This window comes from Lutra lutra, chromosome 2, assembly GCF_902655055.1.
Source record: "Lutra lutra chromosome 2, mLutLut1.2, whole genome shotgun sequence".
Classification (NCBI taxonomy): domain Eukaryota; kingdom Metazoa; phylum Chordata; class Mammalia; order Carnivora; family Mustelidae; genus Lutra; species Lutra lutra.
In genome coordinates, this window is record NC_062279.1 from 102,302,563 (window position 1) to 102,325,776 (window position 23,214).

At 41.6% G+C, this 23,214-nt stretch overlaps 1 protein-coding gene across 4 annotated transcripts in view; it reads right to left on the reverse strand.

Moving 5' to 3' along the window:
* Positions 1–20,969, reverse strand: part of PPP3CA (protein phosphatase 3 catalytic subunit alpha) — a 323,097-nt gene extending 302,128 nt beyond the window's left edge. The window contains exons 1-3 of one of the 4 annotated variants that reach the window (XM_047718085.1): positions 20,133–20,968; positions 17,187–17,244; positions 14,641–14,699 (exon numbers count right to left, since the gene is read on the reverse strand). Coding sequence is in view for 2 of the 4 variants with exons in the window: in XM_047718083.1 (XP_047574039.1) it covers positions 20,133–20,190 (58 nt within the window). In the remaining 2 variants the exon portion in view is untranslated. Of the gene's footprint in view, positions 1–14,640; positions 14,700–17,186; positions 17,245–20,132 lie in introns of all 4 variants that reach the window. The other 3 variants (XM_047718086.1, XM_047718083.1, XM_047718084.1) reach the window with 3 other exon arrangements.
* Between the last annotated feature and the right edge of the window lie 2,245 nt (positions 20,970–23,214).

Genomic DNA, 23,214 nt, shown 5'->3' on the forward strand with positions numbered 1-23,214 from the left:
AAAAAGAAATAAGTGTAAGCCCAGAATTTCTTTCATCTTCAACTCTCATTTACATTAATGGCATCATTTTCAATATATGATTTGCGAGATGAAATTCTTTGTTCAGAGTAGCTGACACAGAATGGAAAGATACTCTAGTTCTATTAAACCAGTGCATTTTAAAGCCTGGCCTAACAAAAGAACCACCTGGGAGACTTTAAAAAAAAAAAAAAAAAAAAAAAAGTGATGCTGCGAGCCTCACCTGAAGAGTCTAATTTAATTGGTCAGGGACAGAACTGAGCATTGGTCACTGTAAAAGTTTTCCGGGTGACTGGAAAGTGCAGCCACGCTTGGGAGGCACTATTTAAATGCTACCCTGGGCTTGCTAAGCTTTAATATGCATCTACATCACCTAAGGACCTTATTTAAAATGCAGTTGTAGGGACCTCTGCCTTTGGCCCAGGTCATGATCTCAGGGTCCTGGGACAGAGCCCCGTATTGGAATCTCTGCTCAGCAGGGAGCCTGCTTACCCCTCTCTGTCTGCCTGCCTCTCTGCCTATTTGTGATCTCTCTTTCTCTCTCTCTGTTAAATAAATCAATAAAATCTTTTTTTAAAAAAATGCAGTTCTAATTCGAAAGTTCTGGGGTATGGCTTGAGGTTGTAATTCTCCTGTGCTCCCGGGCCCTGCAGAGGTGTATGGTGTATGGTCCCCACTTGGATCAACAACCTTCTATTCCTCCATCAATACATTATTATAATTAGTATTAAAGGTGAGATAAAGGGGTACAACAGATATTGTAATTTAAGGTAATTTGTATATTTTACTTCTATGTAAAAAGATACTTAAAAAATTATTTTTAAAAAGTAACTTGAAGCCACAAGAAATGATTACGTAGCACATGGTTCCTGGGAACTAAATGAACTGCAATGCCTGAGGCATGAGGGGCTGTTCCGAGCCCAGAATTGGTACTCGGTAGGTAGTATGTATTTTATTATGAGCTTATTAATAAATGAGCAGCAAATGATGATGACCCATATCAAAAAAACTGAACACAGGGGCGCCTGGGTGGCGCAGTGGGTTGGGCCGCTGCCTTCGGCTCCGGTCATGATCTCGGAGTCCTGGGATCGAGCCCCGCATCGGGCTCTCTGCTCAGCAGGGAGCCTGCTTCCTCCTCTTTCTCTGCCTGCCTCTCTGCCTGCTTGTGATCTCTCTGTCAAGTAAAAAAATAAAATCTTTAAAAAAAAAAAAAAAACTGAACATAGATATTTAACTTGTTTTCTAGAAAAATATGGCTTCCACTAGTTCACAGTTTTCATATTAGGTCATTCTCTCCTATACTTAGAACATCTGGTACAGAGATAAAACATTTGCTCTCGAGTTGAAATTTGCACTGTCGATAACAGGATATCTGGGATCAGCTTTAAAATATTTCAGCAAAGAAAAAGAAAAGAAGGGGTGCCTGGGTGGCTCAGTGGTTTAAAGCCTCTGCCTTTGGCTCTGGTCATGATCCCAGGGTCCTGGGATCGAGCCCCACATCAGGCTCTCTGCTCAGCAGGGAGCCTGCTTCCCCCCATCTCTGCCTGCCTCTCTGCCTACTTGTGATCTCTGTCTGTCAAATAAATAAATAAAATCTTTAAAAAAAAAAAAAAAGAAAGAAAAAGAAAAAGAAAAGAAAAAAGGTATAGGTAAACCAAATGTAGTGAAATGTGAGACCTCGATGCTTAACCTGTGGAACAGGTGCATGGGGTTAATGGCTCTCTTCTTCCAACTTCTATGTATGTTTGCATATCCTTCAAAATAAGTTTTAAATGTTCTGTTTTTGGATCTTGGCTTCACCACTGATTAGTTCTGTGATGATGAAGAAATAACTTCTCTGATCCCCACTGTCCTCTTCAGTCAAACAGGATGCCACATTAACTGCCTTATGAGGATGACTACAGGAATTAAAGGAAAGAGCATTTAAAAAATAAATAAATAACTGACACCAAGCAGGCCACATCATAAATATAAATTTAATTTTAACCCAATGGGTCAGTTTAAAGAGAAGTAACGAGAATGATAAAATGTTTCTAAAATAGAGACAAGCGGGGCTGTGAAGACTGATGTGTCTTCACCCTACCATACCAGTCCTTTCCATTACCTCTTTCTTAACATTCTAGACCAGATTCCTTCAGAAATAGCAATGAGTATGGGGTGCCTGACTGGCTCAGTTGGAGTAGGTTTTAACTCTTGATCTTGGGGTAATGAGTTCGAGCCCCAAAATGGGTGTAGAGATTACTTAAATAATTAAGACTTTAAAAAGGAAGGAAGGAGGAAGGAGAGTGGGAGGGAGGGAGAAAGGGAAGGAAGAAAGGGGGAAGGGAAAGGAAAGGGAGAAAGGGCAAGCAAAAAGTAGCATATAGTGAATTCTCCAGAATGTGTGTCCTAAGATAAATACATAAAAAAGTTTCTTGCATGACAACACAAATCAACTAAGGGTGACCTATAGACAGACACCACTTCTAACTGCCTCACTATCGCCCCGAATACAAGCAACACAGCTTTTCCTCCCACTCACTGCCTTCATTTATGAAAATCTCTGAACAGTAGCTGGGGATAGCAGTGCAGGAGGAAGGCAATGTCTTGAATACATGCTAAATAATCAAAAGCAAAATATCACTTCTGGTGCTATCTCTTCATAGGACAGAAGTTCAAATAAAAGCAGATGGTAACTTTATTATCTGTAATGTAATTACAAATGATTATATAATAATTTAAAAATATCCATTATTGGAGACAACTCCATCATTCCAGAAAGAAACCATTCACAGAACCTCATAGTTGGACACCTTGCACAGAAGGAAATTTCATACTACATGTTTAGCATAAGAGTAAAAGGAGAAATTATTAAAAATAGTGGCCATACTGAAAATAATTTATGCACATTTCCATTTTTTCAGAATATGAAGAAGCAAGGCCATACTGAGTCTCGCTTTTGTCTATTCCAATTGAGTTATAATCAAATATTGTGACTGAATGGGACTCTGAGAGACCTGCTGTCCTCCACAAGAATAAAACTTTACAATCTGGAATGTACTACAGATATGTTAGCCTCCTTCATTAGTCCAAGAAAAAGCAAAAATAGGTGAGTTCAGAAGTTGCACTTACTACGGGAATTCTCAAAAGAGACACTCTCTAAATTAATCCTTTATTCCACAAGTGCAGTGTTAGGATACAAAGGAAAACCATATATATATGTATTTTTTTTTTTTTTGGCTTCCACTTTCCTTTTTTTTTTTTAAATTTTATATAAGCAATGAATCTTGAAACACTGAAAAGATAAAATAAAATGAAAGCCATATTTAAAAAGCATATTTCTTACGTATTGCTCATATTGTTCACGTAAGGCACAAACAGAATGCTTAGTCACTGGTTATTTTACTTAGATATTCCTTTCTAAATACAAACTTACCTGGTATTTTTTCCTATACTAAAAACATTCTAACTATCTCTGTGTACAATAATAAGCCCTAGGTATAATCATATCTCAGTCCCAACTTCCTTAAAAGGTAAAGCTTATTTCAGTCAAGGTCTAGGCCAAGGATTAAAATAAACACACACAGCAAAAAGTTATAATATGTATTTTGTTTTTTTCAGGCCATGAATTGTCTTACACTTCAATATGTATACATTAACAAAACAAGAATTGTCAATGAAACACCCTCATTGTACTGGTATCTAAGAATCAAAGTTATTCATTTTTTTTTTCTTCTACGTGTTAATGAACACCTTTAAACAACCATCAAATAAAGGTCATATTTGAAGTCCAAAGTTCACAAAAATGTCACAGGGGGAAATACGGACAGGAAAAGGAAATATGAACCCAAGCTGATTCCAGCAGGGAAGAAATTTTCCCACATACAGGGGTATTAGCAATGAAGCAAAGGAAACCCAGAGGCCTCAGAATGAAATTGAAGCTCCCTGAATTTACAGACTCAGGGAATCAAGGCAGGGTGCTAAATCTTTTCCACCTAAGCCTGTGACTGCAACTATTTCAATCACAGGACTTCTCAAAATCAGTCAAACCATGTTCAGTTGGATCAGAAATCTGTTTAGCAATCATGTGAAAAAAGAAATAAATTTACTTAACTGCCTCAGAAAAGCATCAAAAATTCTGGATCTGAATCATCACCCTTGCCTTTAAATAATTACAACATCAGTTGAAAAGTGCAACTAGGCTAGTCCCAAACATTCGTCATAGTACAGAAGAGTTTTAAGTAGTAAATGAAAAAATTCTGATCTCAAAACAATTTGCATTTTCATCTAAAATGTCACAATGAAACCACATAACTCCCTCCTCAAAATGTTTCATGTGACGTCTCCTTGAAGTGGCTTTCACTTTAGCTATGTGTGGCTTCCTTTATTTGCTTTAGTGACAAAAATATGAAAATGAATATGAAGAAGCAAAGTCTCTATAACAAAGGCCAACAGCACCTACAATAGCTGGATATTTTGTTTTGTTTTTTTTTCATAGTTTTAACTTGGACAAAAAACCTTGTCAAGGTCTAATAAAAATACCTTCCTTATGTAACTCACAGCATTTCCTATGTTTTATATTAGTTTGTTCTGTAACACCACGATTAAGTCAGTAATGCCAAGTAAAGACTAACTAACAGTCTAGTCCCGTTGTTGGTGAGCCCTGGCTATCTATTCCTAAAAAGGAAGCAGAAATACTTGCCCCACAAAAGTGCAAGATTTTTCTCTCACAGAACAGTCCAATGATAATCTACTAAAATGATGGCCAGCAGTGACAGTATTTTACATAAAAACAAATCCTTAATAAAGTCTATTTTCTATCAATTCATTGATGCTACCTAATGAATTTGACCTTGTGTGCAAGTCAACGCAGTGTTATGGTGGTAAAAGCCCAGGATCTGGAGTCAAGACTGTTGGAATCCAAATACTGGCTCCACTATTTACTTGCTGTGTGACCTTCAAAAGGTACGGCATCTCTCCTAGCCTCAGAGTTATTGGAAGGATAAAATTATGTAATGCATGTGCAGGCCATATACATTAATACTAATGTTTTTAGAATAAAAATCTCAAAAATATATAAAGGCGCTTGATTACTTATTTATTTACTTTGAGTAAGATTCTGTGAAGAAGCAAAGTAGCTAACAAGTTAAAGTATTTCCTTCAAATATAATTGCAATGTAATATATTACAAAACAAATGCCAGCAATAAAGACACCAAGCCTCTAATCATTATCCCTGAAAAATTCATTTCTTCTACTGCCTAAAATGACAAAAGATTAAACTACATCTGAGAGTAGGCAAAAGCATTGGACATTTTCTAAAAATTTATCATTCCAAGTACAGTCATAGAAAAATACACTAATTAGGTAAGAAAAAGATCAAGGACAATCAATTATTCAAGCATTTCCCTTTTTTGGCACAGAAGCCACAAGCTTCTTTATTAACACAGGTGGGATTTTTTCCCATGTTATATATCCAGAACCTAAAATAAAGATTTGTGAACTTACTCATCTAAACTGAGTGGCTCCAAAAATTCATTTGGTTGCCAGGTTTAGGTATAAGACCTAGGAAAATCCACTAAGGACATTAATTGGGGCAAATAACTAAAAAAAAGAAGAGAATCCAAATGTTTAAATAAAAGATCTAAAAAGGCTAGAACCAAGGACAAGGTAAGCAAGATTTAAATCAAACCAAGGTATTCCTTTAACTGTTGTGCTTAGAATTGCATGAAATAATGACAAAATCCAGAGTGAAGGAGACTTGGCTTAATAGATTTACATGAACATGCCTGGGGAGGAGGAAGAGGAGGTCAGGTATTCCAGAAGTGAAGAGTACTAGGAAAAATAATTCAACTTGAACTACATTAATAAAAAATACGATATTAGAAGGGGGGAGAAAATGGAAGTACTAGGATCATTACGGATTTGTGATGCACAGATAGATCTTTTCCAATCAATTTGTTTGCTGGGGAAGGGGAGGGATGGAATAATATGATTAATTATGTGCCAGGCATCATACTAAGCACTGGGGAGATGAAGTAGATAAAGCCTTCCTGGGTAATTTCACAGAGAAAATTTTGTTACAAATGTTTATGAAATATTGTATGTACAAAGTATAAGAAGTATAGCAGACAGCTGTGCCTGAGATCAGAGAAGTTTTACACAGAAGGACACAATAACAAGCTAGACTGGCCCATACAGAGGTAAAGCAAATACAAGGCCATGGAAAGTATCATTGGGATTTTGAAGTAGTTCAGTTTAGCTCAATCAACTTGACATAGACCAAAACACAGATAAGCATTCCGAATACACCTATAAATTAAAAAAATGTTCTCTCTCAAGAATTTATATTCTAATAAATTGCAGAGACTTAAATGCAGTACAACGTAACACATGCTATATTAAACCTATTTTCAAATTTCACACTATAGGGGTCAAATTCCATAATACATAAACAGTTGCAACAAACCACTAAGAAAAAGGTCAACAACCAAATAGGGGATTAGCATAATCAAATGTTCATTTTTATTTTTTTCCAGATGTACATTTTTAAATGATTCCTCTAGTGTCAATACGGGAAAATTAATTTATGAGAAGGGACAAGTTTGAAAGCAAAAAGACTAATGTTGGGAAGCTACTGCAGCACTAGGTGAAATATTTAGAAGACCTGAACTTAATGACAGGTTTAATTAACCTGGATGGATGATGGTAACGTCAACAAGGCTAGAAAACACAGGCAAAGAAATACCCCACTTTATTTTCACCATACCCATCCACAGCAACTGTTCTGTATAGCGTTTGAGAGAATGCTCCACAGAAAAGATTAGGTTACAAATATAGAGGTGTTACTCATCAGCCTAGAAGCAGTAGTCAATCCTATGTGTGTAAGGAGATGAAATTGCCTGGAAGATCTTGCAAAAAGAAAAGGAACAACATTTAGGATTCAGTGGAGAGGAGCTGGCAAACAAGTCAAAGAGGAAATCCATGAAAGCCAATGAAGACAACATTTAAAGAACAAAGAGGAGGCCCATTATGTCAAATTCCAGAGAAGCCAGCAACTGGACAGTCATTGGTGACCTTTGCTAGCCTCAACAGCAGAGGACCTAAAACTGCAGTTGATTTGACAATGGGTAGGAGGTGAGGAATACATTAATGCACATTATTTCTAGAAGTGAAAAGCTTTGCTTTCAAAGGAGTTCTCCAACAATTAAAACACACAAACAAACAAAAAACCACCCACAATGCCTAACATATATTAAGGACTTCTTTTGAGCAAGCAGTAAGCCATGTATTTCAAATACAGTTCCTCTCATAGTAACAATAACCTTGCAAAGTTAATACTATCATTTCCACTTTTCAGTAAGAAAAATGGGTTCAGGGTTGTTACATCACTTTCCCGTAGACACACAGCAGGCACACAGAGAAAGCAGGATGTAAGTGCAGGTTTTATCAAACTGTAAGCCAATGTTCTTTTCACACTCCCATGCTGCCTATTCATCACTGTAAATATTCTGGGACGGGGTTGGGGGGCTATTAACCATTTAATAGGAAGAGTGTTTTGTTTTGTTTTGTTTTGTTTTGGAAGATAGTTGAACTAGTTGACTTTTATAGCCTCTTCCACCTTCTACAACTCATGATTCTTTCTTTTACACCTTGCTCACAGGTAACCTGTAAGAGAGGCAGAATTCCACATACACTCATCATCCCTTTTGTAGTTCCTTTGATGCCATCCTCATTTACAAATAAGCCTATGTCCTGACATTGTGTTTATATTTAATACATACAGGAAAAAATTAACATGGCTTCCACTTATTTTTGCCAAAAAATGAAAGCACGATCTAGGAAGACAGTTAATCACTCCCTTCCCTGCACTCCACAGCACATTGCGTCTTCTGCTATTACAGTAATTACCACTTATGTTGTGATTTGCTTCCCCTTTCCCCCCAACACACACACACACACACACACACACACACACACACACACACTGGATAGCAACCTCAGAGTCCCCCTACTTGAAGTACCAAGCACATAGCACAGAGCTAGGCAAGCAGTGATGCATGCATGGACAGGATGGAAGGATGGATGGGGAGATGAATGGCCTGATAAGTGAAGGAAATAATATTTTTAACAGCCATTTGATACTCAATAATGGATTACTTAATCCATTTGCCAACTGGTATGTTACAACTCTATCACCCTTGAAGTGAGCAGATAGAAAAATTGAGTGATATAAGAAGCATGGGATATGAATTCTTCAAAAGGAGACATGAACATTTACTCTCAAAAAGTCTCCTGAAACACAGGATTCTTCTTGAATTCAGTACCACCCAAAGGCCAAGAAAAATTTAGTCCATTCACCAAATTATTTTTTAAAGATCAGTTACTTATGAAACGTCTTTCAAAGAAGGCCAAGCTCATCCTAAATAACTAATCATAGTACTTTGGGCATGGCCCCTGGGAGATGTTTGAGGAGACAAGGCTGCATAGAGCATGCTGAAATCACCCCAGAGGTGCCTCCCTATGTGTTTCAAGATCTATCCAATCGACAGATGTGGCTAGTGAAGGCACAATCTCTGACCGTGTGTGCCAGCCTTTCTGTCGAGATGCATAGGACATGACATTCCCTTGCACAAAACACAAGCATGCATGAATCCAGACTCTAAGAAACTTTCCTCAAAAATGTTCATTGGAACAGAGCAAACACTTCAAGGATTATGGGTAGGGATGCAAAAGTCCCACTGTGATCAGAGGTGCACCAGAAGATCAAGAAGACTACAAGTAATGCAAGATCCCCACGACAGCTGCAGCTCTGTCCCTTCCTCTCCTGCATGAGCAAACATATGAAAATGCAAGGGGAAAGCAGTATCTTTTAATTTTTTTAAAAAGATCTTATTTATTTATTTGACAGACAGAGATCACAAGTAGGCAGAGAGGCAGGCAGAGAGAGAGAGGAGGAAGCAGGCTCCCTGCTGAGCAGAGAGCCCGATGTGGGGCTCGATCCCAGAACCCTGAGATGATGACCTGAGCCGAAGGCAGAGGCTTTAACCCACCGAGCCACCCAGGCGCCCCGGGAAAGCAGTATCTTAGGGTTGAGCATGAATCCAGCCTCGTTTTTATATAGGTATTTTAAAATAAGTCATTTGCAAACTTTTGTACGTTGTTGTCAGGAGCTGTTAATACCTCACAGCTGAGTGTAACACAGAAATGTGTTGTGACACCATAGTTGGAAGGCACTGGCCTCTTTTAGGCCTCAGTGAAACTTAAGCGAGTTATCCAATTACAGTAGAACTCACTGGGTTAGCCAAACTCAATGACCATAGGAGCTGTTTATCACCCACCTTCAAAAACTGGGTGGCAGAGGAGGCAGGTTTGGCTCTAGGCAAGTGGGGTGCTGAGCTGCCTTCTTCATGGTGGTGTGACTTGCAAAGTAAACAAGGGACCTGGCCTATCCTCAGTTACCATGCTAATGGCACTGTCGTGTCAAGCTATCTTGCTGTCTTTATTATTGGTTTATATTACAAATAAAAGCAAGTAAAATGAAAGCAACACCTCCAGAAAGTCATGCATCTGCTACTCGGGTGTTCTGGAAAGCTCTACTTATGGAGCACGTTAGGTATTTGACACCTGAAAGCTGCAGTCCTGGGAGAGGATACAATGGAGGGGAATTTCAATAGAAAGGACAGGAGTAGGAGCATCCTGGCAGTGGCAGTCTGCACCCAGCCAACGGGCATCAGGAGATGCATACGAGACTGGGACCACCAGTGAAGGACTAGAGTTTCAGGAAAAAAGTTAAGGGTCAGCATAAGGACACAGAAGAGCAGAGCAGAGGGCTTAGGCAATCAAGCTCAAGGTGATGGAGGTTCAATGAAAATAGCTAGCTAAAATGTATCTTATCAAACTTCTCCATTTTCCAAAGACCTTAACAACCTGCATGGTTTTAGAGAAAGGCTACTGGGCTGGGGAAAGACCCAGAAATGATGCCACATGGGGTACAGCTAGAAGACTTAAGAACATGAAAGTTGTTTTTAATATCAAATAAGCTCTCTTATGAAAAACAGATAAGGCCCATTTCATGGAACTCTGTGGGGCAATGCTAGGAATAATAACTGTGTACTCCAGAGCATTAGACTGGTATCAATTCTAAGGAAATACTCTGGCAAGCAGAAAGGAGAGCAGGTCTTAGTAAGTAGGAACTCCTCACAACATGTGTTCATGAAACAGTGGGATTACCATCCACCCCAGAGGCTGGACAGGACATTCCACAATGGGGATGGCCTGGGCGAGATCACTATCGTACCTTCAAAATCTCAGTTTGGCTTGTTCGTTTTCTTTGGTTCAGACACAGCAAGTGTATGAGATAAAAGTTTTCCTTCTCCATCCCTCTCACCCTACAGAATTGGGAGGACTGGCTTCAAGCCAGATGAGTGGATTTCCAAAGTTTCTTCCAGCTTCAGAATTTCATAATTTCAGATTTAGATCACATTTACAACCCAAATAAATGAGAATCCTTTATTCTCTCCATTCAGAAGATTCCCCCATAATCCGTGCCAGTCTTAAATGTCCATGACTACTCTCAAAAAAAAAAAAAAAAAAAAAAAAAAAAAAAGGTCACCTAAATCCTGGCTCCTTCCCAATTGTGTTTCTTCTTATTCAATTGCTAGTGGTAATAATGTATGAGTGTGATCCACTGTAGAAATTAATTTTAATACCTATAATCTATAGTTAAATTACCACTCAACCTCATCTTATTCAGACTGAATAATGTCTCAGTTCCTATCATAATTTTAAGTTCTTTCATCACTTGGGAAAGGGGAGGAAACTTTTTTTTTTTTTTTTGAAGATACTGGAAGTTTTCTACACCTGTTTCTGAAAGTGCATGTCGAATGAGAGTACACTCAGAGTTCTGACCAGAGGTGAAGGTACCAGAGGTATCACCTCCTGACTGCTGAATGCAAATGGGCAGAAGTTGACAATGATGTGATTTTATGTGGGAAACTACCGTTTCCCTAGCCTTCAACTCCTTGAAGGAAAAGTATTTTTGCCCTAGGGAAACAGATGAAATCCTAGCCCATAAATAGGAGCTTGGAAAACCCTGGCAGCCTCCTTTAGCAGAGAGGCATTGGACCAAGTCTGGGCTAGCCGGTCCATGGTCTCCTGTAAGGAACAGACTGAGAGCAGATGCCTCATCATACCCCCTCCCAGCTGATGTGGACCCCAGGGCTGAGCCATCAGGAGAGGTGACTCACCAGCAGCCTGTACTCACGTGATGTGCCTTAAGATTTTGTATTAGTACTACATAGACATCTCTTTTATAGGCCTACAAGCAGGTTTCACATCTCTGTTCTGATTCCTAAATGTATTAGCTCTTATTCATTTACATTTGTGTATTTTTCTAAACAAGCAATATAATCGTGCAGTCTAATCCAAGCCTCCCTGAGGCTTGTCATAGCAGTTCTCCTTCAACTTGGTATCATCACCAGTCTTCCCGTAGGAAGAAAAAATCACCCCTCCTCGAGAAACTTGACCTACATGCCCTGTAACTGACAATAAGCCCCTGAAAACCAAGCACATCCTGGGGATAAGCCGCTCCTGCTAGTTATGCTTCCGTTGGTTGTCTTTAGGGCAAAAACATACAAACTCAACTAACGAAAGAAAGCATTTCAAAAACTCAGGCGAAAACACCCTTCTACAAGACTGGCGCTTGAGAATCAGGAAACTCACCAAAGTTTGGGAGCTGCCCATGATTTGAGATCCACAAAATTTCAAAATAGAAAAGAACCCTATAATTTAGAAATTAAATCCCTCTTCCCCTTTATCGGTTATTCTGTTCATTTAGTAACCACGTATGGAGGGTCTAATCTACAGTAGGCATTGTACCAGGGCTAAACATACTAAGATAAGTAAAGCCAGGCCCCACTCTCCTGGGCTCTCCACTTCCTGGGAAGGAGGCAGATAGGTAAACAAATCTTCACAGAGCATGCTCTATTCAAGGTGTCCTCTGTGACAATGAAGAGGCTGAGTCCCTTTACTCCAACTGAAGATATCAGGAGACGTGGGTCCCAGAGGAGGCAACATCTGAACCAAGGCTAAATGATGAGAATTAAGTGATGACAACTGAACTGTTACCATGACAATAATCAAACCCACACAGAGAAGGGACGCATGTACTTTATTGACATTAATATGCACAGCAGACCAACAATGCCAGGTGTAATGAAAAAAATTTTTAATTCCTTTGTAAAAAACAAAATAGTCATAACAATAATAACACAAACTTGGAAGTCCTGACTCAGGTTCTGTCACTGTAAGAGAATATATTGTGTTTTTAATTTAATTTGATAAAATGGCATAGCTTACAGGATGTTTAAAAACAAATGTCAACAGATGGCTTAAAGCCCACTTAGCAGAATATAAGGAGTCAGCAGAGTTGGTGCCACATTTTTTTAACTTCTCATAGCCCATATATCTTCCTACCTGGATAGAATCCAATGACATTTTGGGGGCCAGAGGAGGGCAGGAGGAGGGCAGGAGGTTATGTTGAAGAAGGCTGCATTTCTAAATTATAAAAGCATTACAGAAAATGATAAATTGAGATGTAAACAAAGGAAGAGGGTTTTTTTTTCTGGTCTTGGTTTTGTTTGTTAGTTTTCATGGAATTTGCCAGGTCCTTTTCTCTTCAAGTCCAAATCTAAACAATAATTAAAAAATATTTATCACCCAATATGTCAAACACTAAGTGATTAACATATTTCTTCTCACCTGTCAAAAACTGATCAGTCTATGGAGAAATACAACAAAAACTGAAAGAAAGCTTTCAAGTTCAAACTACTCTGTCACAGTGAAAAGGATTTAGCCTTTTAAATTCAACTGGCATAAAGCCAGTCCAAATGACCAAACACAAAACTGCCCTCCACCTAATTATATCACCTTATTAATACCTCCTCCTCATACTGTATTTCCTGATATGGCTGGAGAACAAAGCATTCCAATTAGCCATACAGTCATCATATAGAATCATTTACAAAGAATCAGAATATAATGAGCTCAAAATAAACATATAATCTGTCTCCATTTATTGCTTTAGGAGGCACACGTGAGAACTGTGCAATGTCCAAAGTCATCTGACAAGAACTGGTTCAGTGCATAAGAAGCAAGGCACTGAGCCAGGCCCCATTGGTTCAATGACCATAGTTTTCAAACTAAAACTCTGAACAGACATATTAACAGATAATCTGGTGTACCTTCCAAGCATACGCAGCATCCTGGAAGATACAGTTTAAACAATGACGTATTAGAGCCTCCTAAACGTTCGAATGCTACATAGAGACAAATGAACATTTTAAATCAGAAGTAGTAGCTCTTCCCCGAAAAGAGAAAAAAATAAAGTGGATCTAGACAGTTACTCTAAGAAGAGACTCCAAGTCTTAGAAGCTTAGAGCTGGTGGGATTTTTTAAAATTTAGCTCCATATAAATAAAACTCTGTCTCAACATCAAACATCATTCTTCTGGTTTATAACTGTACAAAGGTACCCGAAAATGACAACTCTGTAAGGTGGTATGTCATAATCTGAGGCAGTTGCAAACATAAATCTCTGGTATCTGTCTGTTATGCTTCTGCAGACATTCGCAGAATTTCCAGTTCCAGGAGATAGTTCATAGAAAGTCAGACAGACCACCATATTTTGCTGTGAGGCAAAAGCATGGATTAAGGAAGTAATAAGAAGATAAACAGAAAATTCTATTTTTCTCTAGGATGGTCTTACAAAGAATACATCTAATTCCAAAAATGTAGTAATTTTATAACCGATTACTGCTTCCTTGGTTTTTGTTTCTAATTTCAAGGTTTCGGCTACTGCATGTACATCTGTGAAATGGATTTGAGATCCCAGCCATAGGTCTAAGTCCTCAAGCTGACAGTCCATCTGATTTAAGCCATTATTCAGAACACCTGACAGTAGAGAAATATGAAATGTTTTATTTGACTTCATATGAAATATAATTGATGGCTTATCAATGATATAGCCTGCATGAAGACAGAAGATGGAAATACAGTAAAAAATAAAATGAGTTAAAAATACTGCAAATACCAAGACTACTAAAGACTTAGTTTATAAATTGAAATCGTGTTTCATTGTCTACATTCCCACCTGATGACTATTTTTTAAAAAGGAATAAAACCCTAAGAAGCGTTGGCTGGTATTTTCATTTGATCGTTCTTTAGAAATTAATAAAATCCTCAAACCAGGCCAACGGTATGGGCCATTTATCTGTATTTCAGACAAAGAGGCTTATGATAACAACCTTCAAAATAGAAGTAAAAAAAAAAACTTTTTAGCAGGAGAATATGGTATTTCCGTGTACATATATGAACAGAAAATAATGTTTAACAGTTTTTGTTTAGTAAACCTCATGCCATGATCAAACCAGATTATAACATTTATCATCAGAATTTATATTTCTGCTAAATACAGATACAAAAGCTTCTTCTATTATAGTTATTTTATATAGCTAGTAATTCAGTAAAATTAAGTTTGAAATAAAATGTGATAGCTTAAATACACCAAAAGAAGTCACAGTTTCAAACAGATTTTTAAGAGAGAAGAGCATCTCTGCTAAAGGAAAGAATGTGCTTACACTTACCTGCATTCTAGTCCCACCTGTGACCGACCATTCTATCTATTCTGTCTCCATTTCTTCAACTATAAAATAAATGCCACCATAAGCTACTGTTGCAGACCCAAGGCATTCACAGATTTCAATATTAATCGTTCTGACTATTCTTGAGTGACCCTGAAAATACATTAACACATTCTCATTTGTAATTCTGTGTCAGCAGTGACCAAATTGCCATTCCCAGGCAAGGGGAGCAAGCATGACCACTTGGTCTCTCAAATTCCACTTAAGGATCTCTTAAGTGTGAGAACTCTAGTTCTCACAAGTGAATGGAGAGTACAATTTTACATTTGAGGAAAATAGCCTGTGACTTATCAAATGTAACAGGGCAATTACAGAAAGATGGAATTCCAAATCTCACTGTATCTCTCTTGAATGTCAAGAAAGTTGCTAAAAGAGTAACAATATGATTTCTTAGTATTTACCAAGGTTCCAGATCATGAATCACTATCATTCTCTATAGTTCTGGAGTGTCCAATATTTTCACAAAACTTTCCAATTGTAATTTAACTGGATTTGCTAAAAGGAGGGTATATCTAGAAAAATGCTGTTTTCCAATGAGGTCACTCTAAATGGATTCTTTATTTGGTTTCATAATTAGTTCCAACTTTACACATGGCTGACACAGAAAAGACACGGAAAAGTTTAAGAGTCCAATTACAAAAGTTATAAGCATACAGTATATCAGAGTCATATTTCATATTTCTAAGATTATAAATAAAAACAGGTCATACTTATAGAAACAAAGAGACTTAAAACACAAAATAGACTTAAAAAGGCATATTTTTAAACTAATACAAACAAATGTTGGAGTAAACCTCTAACTAGATTCTAAGGTGTTACTTTTTTCATATTTTATACTGGATGTCTTAAAACACATGGCTCATTTAAAGTAGAGGTTCTTTCCTCCAGTTTCCAAAAAATATTATTTTTTACATGTTAATCTTCTAATAGATGGCATTTTAAATCACTGGAATTTCCCTGAATCATAGTCTTAAGTTTACAAAATGCCTTAAGCCTTAAGTTTACAAAATTTGTTGAAAACCATGCATTTTTGTTATATTTACTTTATAGTAGAAATCCTGAAAGAAAATACTAATGAATAGATTAATCTAATTTGTAATTAATAGCATTAATTGACATGCTATTCAGTATGTCCTGAAAAGAATCTGTTCTGTTAAGTATATTAACCATACCCAAATTGTGTTGTTTATAGTATTAATTAGATTAGCAGACCCCTTTCTTCACATCCAGTGCTGATGTAAATTTAGCCACCAAACACTGACGTTTAATAACACTGAATTAATGAGGTTTTACTGTACTCAAATGGAAAACCAGATACATAGAATATACACGGAATAACTGAACTGATGGTAATAAATCTAAGTAAAATAAACTCACAATGAGCTCTTCTTGACACACCACAAAAAATGGCATTAGTTAATACTTTGTTTCAAAATCCAAAAATGATGATGATTACTGATGTAGCATATTTTTATTTTCTTCTTAAGCAGTATTACTATCTCATTCAGCTAGAAACACTGGTGGCTTGAATCCTTACTTATTTAATATTTTGCTTAGCTACCAGCTTCATGATTATATGATCTTAGATACCTTTCCAGAATTTCCCTATGTGTATTTTGTCTTCACAAATAGTATATAAGCTGGCAATACAGAAAAAGACAGCATATTTTGTTTTAATTCCCCACAGCCAAAAGTAACCTGACACACAGCACAAATTCCCTACCTACAGTTTTTGAGAAATTCCCCACAATTCCTCCCAGGAATTTGCCCCCCATCAACCTGCCATGGTATCTGGAATTTCTACCATCAAAATCAGTTTGGGTTAAGGTAAGAGGCCCATTGGAAAATACTTAGAGATAGGAACAAAGGGAAGGGAAAGCGATGCAACAAAGCAAGACACTCATCACATACAATTTAATTTCCTCTAAGTGTATGACTTTTGTGTAGCAAAGTTCTATAGCCAATAAGGAGTGTTAGGGCCAGTCAAGGAGTTAAAGGCAGGAACAGGCAGGGAGAAATGAACAAAAGCCAAAGTTTGAAACCAGGCCTGTGGAGCACCGCTTCAGAGAAAATCCAGACTATGTGGTGTGCTGGCGGAAAGCCGGGAGAGTGGTTATTCTTCTATTTGCTGCCCTCCATCTTTTGCCATATAGTTATACATATATTTTGTTTCCTTAAAAAAATGTAAAACAGTAAATGGATCAAATTATTCTGATTTCCAACAAAGGGCATTACCAAGATCTTGTCTAGGAATTTTTATGCTTTCCATTGTTTTTATCCAAGAACAGTCAAAATGAAACAGCACCAGTTTTGCTAAATGAAGTAACTTTTTTCCTGAGGTAACCTAAATGAATGCTTTTTGTCTCCAATGCTGCCATTCCCTTTCATTTTTAAGATTTGGAAAACTGATCACAGGCTCTGAACACACTCTAGAAGATGCTATGAACCTGAAAAATTGCATAGTTAGTTGAGACTTAAACTCAACCTACCTTTCTAAAGTTGCATTCTGGAAGTACAAATCAAGAAAGCCGTCACATCATGGTATTACTACAAACAAAACCACAAGCACAGCTTTATTTGTAAATAGCAATTTGTTATACAACAAAAGCCAGATGACACTAATGCAGATAACTGTAAACAAACACCACGGCAGGCCATGGTAATAATGACCCAAATACTTATTTCTTTATGTAACCAAATACTACTATCTGTACTTTGTAAAAGGAGAGAAAGCTTAAGGAACACAAAATTTTCACCCAAGGATAATCCTTTCCCTGCATTAAAGAGTCAATCTCAGACCACTGAGATTAAGTTCTAACAAATTTTCAAGTCATGGTTCCATGAACTATGTCTTATCTAATTTTATAAATTCAAAAAAATCATTTGGTCATCTGTTTTCCATTCATTATACATGCACTCTCTACTCACTAAACATGTGTATAAGTGGGGAAATACTATTTCTTAGAGAACTGATAATCAAAATAGATTACCATTTCAAACAATTAGTTATAAAAATCATATATGAGACAAAATGTTGGATCCACCTTTCGATAATGCCTTTTAAGCCAACAATATAAAGTCTCTAAGAAAGCAAAAGAAAAATAGCATCCCCACCTTAAAATTACGATTTATCAATAAAATTTTTTTCTATAAACAAAATTTCATATTCAAAATTCATATCAAGATCCTTATCAAAACAAATGCAAAATTACCTTTTCCTATTTTGAGACTTTTCTATGTTCCTATATTATCCACATGTGCATTTCAGTTCTGCAAAAATATGTAAATCATATTTTTGGAATTATGGGGTGTTTGTGTACTTACAATAAAGAGCCACTTATAAAAATGTTGTAATACAGCATCGGGAAAAAGCAAGACAAAATAGGCATGGAATGGATGAATGGGCTCCTTCACAATAACTGGTAAAGACACCAAGCCAGAACGCATGGACAATTATTTTTACATTCTTCCCTGCTTGACAACTTTACACTTACAGGGAGAAGCCACACTTTGTGATTTAAAACAGGGAACCTGAACTTACGTGTGCACATATGAATGTTTTTTATTTGTTGACACATTTACTACTATCTTTTGAATCGTAGGCTTTACATTACTTGTTTTGAAAACAGGCAATCTCAACATACAGATTGGAGTTACACCTAAACTTCACACTTTAGGGAGATACTCCCATAGCTCAGCAAAAGGTCGTAATTTTTTTAAAATGTCAACAGAAAACCTTAATACATAGCCTAGTTCTTTTGAATGAATTTGAATTCACTGTTTCAACCTGAGGAGCTATGCGTGCAGAAAGAACAGCTGTGCATCTATAGCCCTACTTCCAGTCATTACTGCAAGGGTATTTCCTCCTTATTTTGATGAGTCCATGAATACTGCATTCAAGCAGGAATGATTCTAATACAACCAAAACAAGAAAAGATACTTTATTCTCTCTTTCTTAAAAAAACAGAACACGATATCCCCCCATCACCAGGAAAACACACACACACACACACACACACACACACGCAAACTTTAAAAACTGAGCAAATGTGCATGGAGCAATGAACAACTCGGACACCCCAGGCCTTCTGTCTCATGGTCTCAGGGTTGCTGAGTTACTGCATCTAAGTGCTCATGGGGCAAATGACTTTATTGCCTTGCATTCTACTTGCATGGCCGCATTAAATACTATCTCAGTTTTACACACAACGCGCACACACACAAGCCACACCAGACAGTGCTGTTTCCAATTTCAGCGGCCCCTTGCGCGCCTAGCCCAGACCCCATCCCCGCTCTGCTCCAGGTCCTAACGCCAGGGACGAGGGACACTACTTAATCCTGGCGGATCTGCTCCGTTGTCCCATCCTTCCAGGATTAGTACGATGGTTCCTACCCCACTCCACCACGGAACACAAGGAGAACGGCGGGTTTTCCCGGGCAAGAAAGACCAGTGGCGGTCCCCTTCCTCACCCCCACGCAACCCGGCTTCTCTTCGCCAGAAACCCCAGGGGCAGGAGTATACACGATCCCGGGGCGGGGAGAGGAGCCAATAATAGGAATCAAATAGCCCGTTAACAAGGGGGTGCCAGGGCATGGAAGAAGCGAGAGGGGTGAGGTTACCACGCGGGAGGAGTGCTCCAGCGGGGAACCATTCAAGAGCAATGACAGGTCGGCGGAGGAAAGCTCGGGTGGCGAGGGAGGTTGGAGAACAGCTTTTCGTGTCTTTCTCAGGGCCTGCGGGGGAATCCCGGGGCGGCGGCGGCGGGGCTCTCGGGTCGTTCCCCGCCTTCCGCGGCCCCCGCGCGTCCCCTCCGCCACCCGCTCAGCCTGCGGCCGCCCCCGCCCCGCGCGGAAGGAAGCGCCGGGCTCCCCCCACGCTCTCCCGCTCTCTCGCGAGTCCTGTGCAGGCCTTTTCAGGGGGGAGGGGGAGGGGGCGCGGAGGGAATTGCTGCAATGGAGCGCCGAGAGAACCCTGCCCGAGCGAGGCAGTCGGTGGAAAGCCACGGCCACATAAAAATGCCATATTAATTTTTTAAAAGCCATAAATCACCCCTCCCTCTGCAAAAGAAAATCATAAACCCGATCCCGTGCAAGCCTGCGAGCAGCCACCCACTTCCTATTTCTGTCACAGCAGCTACACCCTGCCAGCAACCACCCCCCGGGCGCCCCCTCCCGCCACCGCCACCCCCGCCGCCGCCTCCCCGCTGCTCAGCCATTTGCCAACTGACGCCCCCGTAAATAAAAATGCCCCAAGTGGGGCCGGGTGGGAGGCTTGGGGGAAGGGCGCGCAAAGGAGGGGGGTTCGAGGGTTGCACAATATCCTAGAAGGTCCGTGGCTGGAGCAAGGAGAGAACCGGAGGCGGGGGGAGGGGAGGCAAGCCGTGAGGGTTCCTGCGGCACACGGTGCACCCGGGCGACCGCGGCGCGCCGCTTACCTTTCACCACCCTGTCGGTCGTCGACAACTTGGGATCAATTGCCTTGGGCTCGGACATCTCCAGCCGCCGGGGGACAGCGACGCGCTGCTCGTCCGTCCTACTGCACACCCCGACCGGACCGGCGGGCCAGACACTCAACGCTGCCGCCGCCGCGCTGCAAACCGCTCGGCTGGAGGTCTGGGCTCTGAGCTGGCTTTAAAGTTACTGCCTTCTCGCGCGTCCCTCCTCCTCCACCTCCTCCACCTCCTCCTCCTCCTCCTGCTTCGCCGCCGCCGCCTTCACTCCTCCTCCGCCGCCGCCAGCCCCGCCGACTCCGCTCCGGGCTGCGCGTGTGTGGTGGTTATTTATTTATTTTCTAAGCACGCCTCTTGGTTCTTCTTTTATTCTTGGGGGAAGGGGGATGGGGAGGAGAAGCGCACACAGGAGCACCCACCCTGGCAAGGAGACCGGGCACCGCGGAATGGAGCCCCACGCGCGCACTCTGCCGGGATTAAGACCGATCACATGGGAGGGCCGGGGGCGAGAGAGAAGAGGCAGGGCCGCCGATGTCAGTGCCACCAGCCGTGCCTCGGCGTCCCCGGCGGCGGAAAGGCGGCCGCCGCTGCTGCTGCTGCTGTTGCCGCCTCTGCTTCCCCACACCAAGAGCCACCGCTCGTCCGCGGCCGCCGGAGACGTCCCGTCGCTGCGCTCGCCCGCGCTCCTTTCTGCCTCCCCGCGCCGCTCCTTCTCTCACACAGACACAGCCGCGGAGCTCGGCAGACACAGTCCCGGGCGCAACCTACCCTCCTCCTCCGCCGCCGCCTCCGCCACCGCTCCCGCCTCCGCCTCCTCCCCTTCCTCCTCCCGGCCCCCGCCTCCAGCGCCCCGGCAGCCTCCACCTCCCTGCGGAGCCAGCACCCCCCACTCCCCGCCCCGGCGTCGAAGCTCTTGGCATCCATTGGCTGAGATGAACGTCACTCACTGTTAGGTAGCGGCCTCCCCGCTCGCCCCGCCTCCCGCTCCTCCTCGCCGTCCCCGCCTCCCGCTGTTTTCTCCCAGCTGCCAGGCCAGTGGGCCTGCTGCCTCTGCCACCCAGTCCCCGCTCAGGTGTCACTGTTGCTGGCAGGCCCGGATTAGGGAAAGAGAATGGGGAGGGGGTCGCCGCTGGGAGTAGAGGGGCTGTACGCTGCCCCCCGCAGCCCCATTTGGCATCCGCCCCTGGACCCCGCATACTCCCCCGCGCGGCTTTGGCAGTTGTGCGTTGTCGGCTGGGTTAAGCCGCAGTGTGAGTAGCCAAGCGCGGAGGGTGTCTCCGGGTGTGTGCGTGGCCCTCAAGAGGGCAAGAAGGAGGGAGGCAGGGAGAGGAGGGAAGGGGGTGGGGGTCAGAAGCACCGAGAGAGGGCGGAGGAAGGAAGAGCTCGGGGAGCTCCGGGGCCCGCGGCACAGCTGCTGTCGCTGTCGCTGCCGCAGCTGTCCAGGGAGGATCGCCAAAACGGCGACGAATAAACAACTTACCTTGGGGAGTCGGGCTCCGCCTGTGATGGGTGTACGGTGGTTTTTGTTACTGGGCTTTTTCTGTGGGCGGTGTGGTGGTTATCAGTGTTTCCCACCCGTGCATCCACACCTTCTGAGGAGGGGGCCGCTTCTGAGCGTCGCGAGTCAGGGACGTGGCTGAGTGTGCCGGGCAGGCTCGCCAAGGAGATTGGGGACGGGAGTCCAAGCGACCCCCAGCAACTTTGAGTCACCCGGGACTGCCCTGCCGATCTCCAGGGAGAAATGAGGGGGCGGGAGACACACCGCAGAGGGTCTCCTTTTCCCTGTTCACAGGCTCACGCAGCCAGTGGTCAGGACTGGTGGCACCACACCTCCCTTCCTGGCTCCTTCCAATCATCCGACGTCCACTTGGTGCTCCGGCTGTGTGCGGCGCCCTGAAGCCCAAGGCGGATCCCCACTGTGGTCCCTTCAGTTGGGAGAATAAAGGAGAGAATGCTAGGCGCGGGAGGACAGCGTGACAATGGCCCAACAGCTCCTTTCTTACCTGCCTGCCCCACCACAGAATGAAGAGCCAATCTCCCTCTGTCCGAAGGACACCTCCGCTCCTACTGTCCTCTCTCTGACCAACCCCGCAAAGAGATTGGAGCTTGCTTCTCTGTGAACAACAGAGAGCTGAATAAATTTCTTACCCTCCATTCTTCCTGTTATATTTCTTAATTCCTTCAATATCAGGGTTTTTTTTTTTCCTACTTCCTGAATTGGACAATGAATCCAGGAAAAAGCCTAATAAAAGATTTAGGGGAGCTAGGAGATGGAGCCAGTAGACAGATTAGATTAGAGTTCAAACTCGAAAATAAGTTTGAGAACTTGTTTGAGTTGGCTTGAAGAGTATAGCCTGCAAGGAACAGGACCTCACAGTAAAAGGCAGGGAGCTTCTGTGGAAGCCTTCTAACAAAAGGAGACCATATAGGGTGTATCCCACATATTTAGGGAGGCTGCCACCAGCTCCAAGATTCTGCTGCCCAATTCACAACCCCAGGATAGCATGTGGTGATTAGGCAGACAGTGCATTCAATAAATATGTATTGTGTTCCTTTTACATGCTAGGCACTGTGGTAGAATAATTTGTGTGGGGTGTGTGTGGGGGGGGGGGTGTTGGGGAGCAGTTATTTGAAAATGGTCCTTGCTCTCAATAAAGCCTAGAGTCTAGTAAAATTGTCATAAAAATATGAGCTCTGAGAGGCCACTGTATCGCCTCAGGAAGTGGTTGTTGAAAACAGTCTCCTGAGCACCAGCAGCCCTAGTTGCTAAGGCAGATTTGGGAAGTTGGTTCCTAGCCAGATGGCACAGAGTAAGGCAGGGATGCCAAGCCTATGGGTGAAGAAGAGAGCCTGCCTGAGGAAAGACCAGGAAGCCATGTCCAGTGATGCTCACCTCCAAGGCCACAGTGTTTTTGACACAAGTTGCAAAGAGAGGTGCAGATCCCACCATTATTTGGACTCAGTTTTCAGGTTTAGGAAGAACACCTTTGAACCAAGATCAGAGAGCTTAAAATGTCAGCACCATAGAAAAGTTTTATGATACAGATAGGAAATAAAGGCACACCTT